An 8,658-nucleotide genomic window follows, 5' to 3' on the forward strand; every position below is an offset into this window, starting at 1 on the left:
GGTCAGGTTCTGGAAAATCCGAATCCGAACCGATAAAAATTTTTGGAACCCGAAATCGAACCGAACCGATAAGAAATATTGGAAACCCGAAACCAAACCGAATTGATAAGAAATATTACAAACCGAATCCGAACCGATCCGAGCCGAAAATTATAAAATCAATTAAATCTTAAATTAAATCAATTAATTTCAACCACACAATTGATAAACATATACAAAATTAATCATAGATATTACTAAAATGTCATCTTATCGGTTCGGGTTCATATCAATTCGGTGGAGGGCAAACCCGAAACCAAACCAATATCTTATTGGTTCGGTTCGGTTTCGGGTCGGTAGAAAATAAATCAAATTACCAAAACCCAAACTGTTTTTTATCAGTTTGGTTTGGGTCGGTTATCAAAACCCATTGACAACCCTAGTCATGAGACACACAGAATGCGAGTATCGTTGCATTGCCTTTCATCCAGGACTACATTCCCAATCCATTTGGACAAACTTTAGGTAGTGAATTAATTATATCAAGCTGAAACAACACTACATATCATTTTCCGAACAAAACATACAACAAACATATGTAATTGCATTATGAAATAATACTTTTAAGAGGATTCTAGTTTCTACCTTGTGTACCATCTAATTAAGGTTTAACTAAAAAGGACCCGCGTCAGAGTTTAATTAAATAAGTATATCAATCTTATTGATCGATAAGATTTGCTTAGGTAGTGAAAGGTGTTTTGGTTTCTGTTTGATGCTCCTAGTTCTTGCACCTTTATTACGCACACCAGAAGTATCTTAAAGAAGTTTGAGTTCTTTATAGGTCTTCCCTCATGTTGTCTTCTGAAATGTGATCCATCAACTTAAAATAGGAAGTCTGTACGTGCATTAAATGTAATTCGTACCTTCGACCATTTACAACCTGTTATGCAGCTTGTTCAAGAAAAGATTGAAGTCTTTGGCTTCCTTCCCGAGCAAGAGCAACAAACTATGAGAAATGTCATAAAAATACATAGCACCTTATTGAAACCAGACAGAGAAGAAACACCTTAAGCGGATGTTGATCATTTTAACTACAGGTTATCGGAAAAAAAAAATCATTTCAACTACAAGTTAAAAAATTAGCAAATATCCAAGTAAATTGAGTTAAAAAATAAGTTCCCTGGTCAATCAAATGTTCAGTTCAAAGCCCACCAAACACTGTTCCACAACACAAAACCAAGAAGAAAAACAACATATATAAATATGGTACTCGCTATGGGCACAACCCATTTTGTGTTGGGCGGACCCAAAAAAAAAAATATTTTAGAAATTTGCCATTGACAAAAAAAATTGTAATTTGTGTTGGGCACCCCCACCTACATCAAAGGTAACTTGTTGCAACCTCCTATTGCTCTTACCCTAAAAGACCCCACTTCCAAAAAAAAAAAAAAAAACTAACACGGGTTGCAACCTCCACTACACTATATATATATATTTTTAAAAATGTTAGCTGAAATAATGAAATTAAGGGTCAATGTAATAATTATCCCATGTAATGAAATCAATTTTTTGTTTGTATTTTTCATTTAATGTAATTTTGATCAAATTTTGTACATGTATTTGAAAAACAAGCATTTTAAATATGGATGCTTCAAACAACCTCTTGGTGTCGTTTGAGACCAATATACACGGCATGGCTAGACCGTTTGAAACCTTGCACATTGGAACAACCTCGTGGTGTCGTTCGAGACCAATATACACGACATGGCTAAACCATTTGAAACCTTGCACATTAGAACGGCCTCGTAGTGTCGTTCGAGACCAATATACACGACATGGCTTTACCGTTTGAAACCTTGCACATTGGAACGACCTCGTGGTGTCGTTCGAGACCAATATCCACGGCATGGCTAGACCGTTTGAAACTCTGACAATTGGCTCAGGCCATTCTTGTATGTAGCAGTTCTTGGACCGTTTGAAAATGTGAATGTCATAAAAAGATTCAAGTGTATTTCTAATTTATATGCAAACATGCTAAATCCTTAAACGTCTATAACATTCTCAACAAAGCTTGCTTCAGGACAAATAACACAAGTTTTTACAAAATTCCCAAAGTACCAGTATATGTTGGTTCTTTGGTTTACCCATCAACAAATACTTGAGTAAAAGACACTTGTTTGTCTATCTTTTGATGCAAATTTTCTACCCCAGAAAGAAAAGATTCTAATGATTGAGAAGGGAACATAATTGGGGTCCCGTCTATCTTAAACTTGTTTTCTGATAATTCTAGTTTGCTTAGCTTCTCTTCACACCAAAGTAACTAATCCTTGTTGATCCTTGCCATCCTTAGAGTTCTTGATATGACTTTAATGTCTATGAGTCCAAACAGTAGTTCCACTTCCTCCATGGTCACCTGCCAAGATTTCTTCTTCCACCCCTTTTTCTTTTTCAACAGCTCTTTCAGCCTTATCTCTTTCTAGAGTTCAAAGATTAGATCATCAAGTTTTGAAAGCAATTAAAGCATGAAACAATTAATGGAAGATGGAGAACCAAGCAAACTTTTACAATATTGACATAAAAGCGATTGACATGAATTCGTGGAGACGAAAGGTTCTTTTTGTTGGGGTTTGGTCATAGGGTCTGCCCAAAACTCCCTGTTGCGCCCAACATAAATACAAATCCCAAATTGGGCCGGGTCTACCCAACAAAAAATGGGTCTGTCAATAACAGGACCCAATGTGTAGGTCAGATTCGAGAGTAGTTTGTTCTCTAAGAGCATCTTTACGAGAGACACTTTTCTTGCATCAAAACACCAAAACAATTTGGTGTTTTTTCAACTTCAGGAGAGTCACATGTTGATGAAAACACCAAACAAACACCAAACCAAACACCAAATCGGCCAATATTTGGTTCCAGCTTTGGTGCTGTGCCAAATCTCTCACGCGGTTTTTCCAACACCGCATGGACTTGGGCTGCTAAGTGGGCTTCTATGGCGAGGTTTTGCCAACACCGTCTAGGCTTGGGCTTCTATATGCGCGGTTTTGCCAACACCACGTGCATTTTTTCTAAAAATTAGAAACTGTGCATAGAAGTTAAGAAATTAAGAATTGTGTATAGAAGTTAAGAAATTAAGAATTGTGATCCAAAATCTAAGAAATTAAAGAAATTAAGAAATTAAAGAAATTAAGAATTGTACAATCCAAAATCTATGATTATGATCTAATATCCAAAATGATCCAAAACCTATCATATTACATAAAATTTAGTTTGCTCTCTTCTTACGCCCCTTACCACTCGATGCCTCTCCTCTATCTATTTGGATGTTCCGAAGCTGCTCCTCTAAGTTCCTAACCTGAGAACCAAGATCTTCTCTGCCTGCACGAAGGTTAACTACCTCAGCTTAAAGTTCCTCATATCCCTGATGTTGTTGCGTGTACACCTGTTGAATATCCTCATACGCTTTTTGCGTCTCGTCATACGCACGATGGGATTGCTGATATGTTTGAGAATATGCCTCCTCTCTTTCTTGGCTATAATGATACACGACAGTCTTCATCCCATCAAACATACAAATCTGGTTCTCATATCTTTCCCGAACCTCAGCCTGAAAATCCAAGAAAATACATTGTGAGTACATATTATATATATAATGAATAAGAAAAATAAAATAACTAAACTCACCGTAGTGTACTGATCAATCTGCGGCTCTAACTCATGGCAACGAGCATGAGGCACCTCAAGAATGGAAATGTAAGTAGCCTCCTCATCAGGTCCACACACGACAAACATCTGAAGATTACTGGCAGACATAGGAGCTGGATGATATGCATTCAGAGGTTGTGGGTTGTAAATAGGCTATGGCGGATGAGGAATACGTAGATAACGTCTCATCCCTTATAGGCCCACAAACTCGAAGTTGTTAGCCCGACCAACAGGGGGCAACAACGGATCCATGGAGACACAGTTCCACCATCTATAATATTGATCAACAGTCTACTCAACAACAAAAGAAGACGCATCTGGCAAAGGACCACAACTGGCATGAACTTCATGAACTTGAGTTCTACTCTACGACTTCGCATCACTAACATCTGGCATGGGAGTACATGGAACTCCATAACGTCTAGTCATCTGTTTCCAACATCCGCCCGCCCCGCGGTACCAAATCTTACAACCCGCGTCGCAAAGAAAACAACTCGCGGCGTAACAACATACAAGCATGCTACACAATTGGATCGTCAAAGGCAGTAGACAAACGCCAAGGTCTCCACTCAATAGATGACAATGATCTAATATCAATCTGAGGATGAGCCATACAGACATTATTTATAATCTGTCCCCTGTTACGAGTCAAGTGAGGCCTTGACCAACTAGCAAATCTAGGGCGAGTATCAGCAATTATGTCTATGTTAGGACAAAGACACCGAAAGTACTCATAAAACCAAATCTCTAAAAGTCCTGTGAATCCTGCAATTTGAGGACTTCTAATTCCGAATGTCTGTGAAGCTTTATCTAACGCTGATATCAATGTGACATATACTGAGCTACCAAGGTCATAATCTCTCATATTATGCAAATTAGAAACATAAACATAATATCCAAGTCGTACCCCGTAGAATGACCCTTGGGAAACAGAACATGCCCAATAAAAAACATCAAAAAAGCCCTAACATACACATCAGCACCCTTACTACCAGGTAGAACAGTCAAAGCTAACTCCGCTCGTGTATCAGGATGCAAGAGGGGTTCCATATATGCAGTCTTAATATGAGATAGCTTAATACCAGAAGAATCATAAGCATCCGCATCCAAGCGAGGAAAACTCATAAGCATACTATCCATATTCTTATAATGTGTATTAAAAGGTATTGGTTGGCCTATACCGATACTCAACCCAAAAATCATGGTGAAGTCTAGTGGTGTGAACCCTAACTCCGCATAAGGAAAATGAAATGTATGAGTTGTATTCTACCATCTTTCTACTAAAGCTATGACCACTACCCAATTAGTTTTCTCATAATCAACATCAACCAAAAGACTCAAAGGTGCATACAAAATACTATCTCTAATATGTACAAACTCATCCAAACTCTTAATAACCTTCCACCACTCTCTAACACCAAGTAAAACCGATCTAACTCAGTAGTTAATAACATGCTGATATTATGAAAAAAAAAATAATGCGTATAAGATAAATAATTAATGCAACTCAACTAATTAATGCATAATATTCAAAATATTTAATCAAAACTAATTAATTATCTGAGTATTAGCCACTGCACTCGACACGTGTTTTGTATTACGTGTAAAAGACACAACTTGCATATCAAGTGCTTCACCTGGATTAAATTGCCAATCGAAGTCGTTCATCTGATACTCAAGTACATACGGATGTCTATCAGTCGGCGCGACATCCTCGGCTTCTTCTCCCCCACCGTCTTGTACTTCCTCGAGTTTTTCTCCCCCATCACCAATGTCGTTTGTGTACTGCCAATACATATCGTCATCACCCTTGAAAGGTTTAAAAGGACCCATAAAAAATTTCAAGAGTTTAGGTAGGTTTTTGTTTTGTTTTTTTTACTAAGGAGAGGGTTTATAATTGAGAGAAAAGTTGAAAGTGATTGAACCGCGCGGTTTTGGTCATGTATATATAGAAATAGCACGCGGTGTTGAGAACACTGTGCGGTTTTTGGAAAACCGCGTGGGTTTGGGCCTGTCACATGGGCTTAAGTGGCGCGGTATTGGAAAAACCACGTGGGCTATTTGGCGCGGTTTATCCAAAACCGGTCATTTGATGTTGAAAATTTGATGTTGCTCCTGAAGATGGTTGGTGTTTGGTTTGGTTCAAAATTTTAGTGTTTTTTTGGTTGCTCTCCTAAAGATGCTCTAACAAGTTTTTCTTCAAATCAAATGCATTTAAAACAAGTATCAAAACTGATATTCGTCTGGAAAATGAATCAATCTAAAACAAAAATTTCACTAAAATCTAACCCTCGTCCCAAACCGAGGAAAAGAGATGCGGCTCACTGAATGCTGCACTAAGGCTATGCCCAGGCGCGACGATTTCATGGTTGTCTTCTCGTGATTTAGGGAGGGGTTTGAAATTTTTTCTTTGTTTATTTTTTAAGAGAAAACCCATGCTATAACACGAGGCAAAGGTTCAGCATAGAATGACAACACAATTACCAAAACTTTCCATTCAAATGCATAGAAATTCAATTTTACAAGGGTAAGGAATTCAACACCACGACGTTGATAAGATTTAGTTTGTTAATAAAGTCCTAGTCTTTAGGAACTGCTGTCATTTGATCTAGTCAAGTTTGTTACCACGATTCTAGGAAGAACGTGAGTGTAGTTTGTTTTAGTCAGTCTGTAAAGGCTATTTATATCTGCTTCTCAGACTCAATAATCAAGTTATTACAGATTTGTTCTTTGCATTCTAACAATCTGGTATCGGAGCATAACTTGAGAGATTAAAAGAGTGAGTTAGAGAGACAACAAGGGAGTGTGCACGAGATGGGGTCAGAAACAAACAGTAACTTTGCTCAACCTTCTATTCCGAAGTTTGATGGTGACTATGATCACTGGAGCATGATCATGGAGAATCTTCTCCGATCCAAGGAATACTGGACTGTTGTGGAATCGGGTTATTCACAACCTGATGATGAAGAGGAGCTGACCGCTGCACAGAGAAAAACTCTAGAGGAGATGAAGCTGAAAGATCTAAAGGCCAAGAATTACTTGTTTCAATCCCTTGACAAGTCAATTCTAAAGACAATCACACAGAAGGAGACGTCTAAACAACTTTGGGAGTCCATGAAGATGAAGTGTCAAGGCAATGCACGCGTCTTCAATCGTCTTCGCAGAGATTTTGAGATTCGACAATGAAACAAGGTGAATCGATCACCGACTACTTTGGTCGAAAGTGATGGTGGTTGCAAACGACATGAGGAATTGTGGGGAAGACATGACCGATGTGTCAAGATCGTCGAGAAGATTATGAGAACTCTCAACGAGAAATGGAATTACATTGTTTGTTCCATAGAAGAAGCAAAGGATATCGATCAACTCTCCGTCGATGCGTTTGCGAGAAGTTCAACGCTTGTTCATGAGCGAAGTTCAAAAGAGGTGGAGAAGAGGAACAAGCACTCACGGTGTCACATGTTGAAGGTTATGGAGGTTATGGTGGGCGAGGGGCGGGAGAGCTACTTTCGAGGAGGAAGAGGTAGAGGCAGAGGTCGCCAAAACTTCAATAAGGCAACCGCTGTTGAGTGCTACCGATGTCATCAACTCCGGACACTTCCAATACGAAAGTGTCCAAGTTCTAGGAAGCAAATTATGCAGAACTAGATGAGTCAGAGGAGACGATACTCATGGCCTTTGTTGAATTACATGGAGTAAACCGAGATGATGTGTGGTTCCTTGATTCAGGTTGCAGCAACCATATGTGTGGTGATTCATCTCTTTTCTGTGAGTTGAAGGAGGGGTTCAAAAAGGTGGTCGATTGGGCAATCATACAAGGTCAACGCGTTGTTGGCAAAGGAAGTGTGCGCTTGTTTTTGGATGGTGTCAATCATCTTGTAAAAGATGTATTTTATGTACCAGAATTGAAGAGTCACCTTCTCAGTGTTGGGCAATTGCAAGAAAAGGGCCTAGCCGTTCTAATGCAAATCAATCGCTCTTAATCTACCATCCCAATGAAGGGCTTAATCATTCAAACCAACATGACAACCAGATGTTTGTATTGCTATCAAACTCGCCTAATCAAGAAGGAACCAAAGGAGGTATGTCTTCAAGCAACTACTCATGACCTAGCTCATCTTTGCACAATAGATATATGGCCACCTCAACAAAGGACTTCGAAAAGCAAAGGAATGGTGAGGGGTTTGCCAAGTATCCCCGAATCTAAGTTTGTCCGCAGACCGATTGCTTGAAGGGGAAACAACACCGAGATGTTATTCAAGAAAAGCAATGGAGAGCATCGAGAAGTTGGAGCTAGTTCATGCGGATATTTGCGCCCAATATCTCCTAATTCTAGCGATCACAAATACCTCATTTGTTTTATCGATGACTTTAGTAGGAAGGCTTGGGTACAATTTCTTGTTTATAAGGCAGATGCATTTGCTTCGTTTAAGTTATTTAAGAGTTGTGTGGAAAAAGAAACTGGTTTGTCAATTAAATGTTTAAGAACAGATCGTGGAGGAGAATTCACATCAAGTGAGTTCAACGATTATTGTAGACAAAATGGAATCAAGCGACAATTGACCACTGCCCATACACCGCAAAGAAAATGGTGTCTAACGGGCGGTGATGAATATGGTGAGGAGTTTATTGATTGAGAACAATGTTCCAAAGATATTCGGCCGAAGCGGTAAATTGGGCATTTTATGTTCTTAATAGATGCCCAACGCCTTGATAAAAGACATGACGCCTTTGAGGAAGGTTGGAGCTGAAGCCTTCTGTTGGCCACTTAAGAGTTTTTGGTTGTATAGCACATGCTCATGTGCCTGATGCTCGACGAACAAAGCTTGAAGATAAAAGTCGCAGCTGTGTTTTATTTGGGGTGAGCAAGGAATCAAAGGGATACAGACTATATGATCCGGTATCGAAACAGATTGTGATTAGCAGAGACGTCATTTTCGAGGAAGACAAGACATGGAATTGGGATGCAAGCTATGA

General features: G+C 39.0%; 1 protein-coding gene across 1 annotated transcript; it reads left to right on the forward strand.

Annotated features, from left to right (window-relative positions):
* The first annotated feature begins 6,978 nt into the window (after positions 1–6,978).
* On the forward strand, positions 6,979–7,664 carry LOC147481274 (uncharacterized). Its single transcript, XM_086578886.1, has 2 exons — positions 6,979–7,204; positions 7,411–7,664. Exons 1-2 carry the CDS (start codon positions 6,979–6,981, stop codon positions 7,662–7,664), a joined length of 480 nt encoding a protein of 159 aa, XP_086435012.1.
* The last annotated feature ends 994 nt before the right edge of the window (positions 7,665–8,658 follow it).

This window comes from Coptis chinensis, chromosome 8 (genome assembly GCF_015680905.1).
Source record: "Coptis chinensis isolate HL-2020 chromosome 8, ASM1568090v1, whole genome shotgun sequence".
In the NCBI taxonomy this organism is placed as follows: Eukaryota; Viridiplantae; Streptophyta; class Magnoliopsida; order Ranunculales; family Ranunculaceae; genus Coptis; species Coptis chinensis.

What these genes read in the sequence shown, in the direction of transcription:
- LOC147481274 (XM_086578886.1), top strand. Translation starts at nt 6,979, where the DNA reads ATGAGAACTCTCAACGAGAAATGGAATTACATTGTTTGTTCCATAGAA. An exon ending in CTACTTTCGAGGAGGAAGAG is followed by an intron (nt 7,205 to 7,410) that starts GTAGAGGCAGAG and finishes TCCTTGATTCAG; the next exon opens with GTTGCAGCAACCATATGTGT.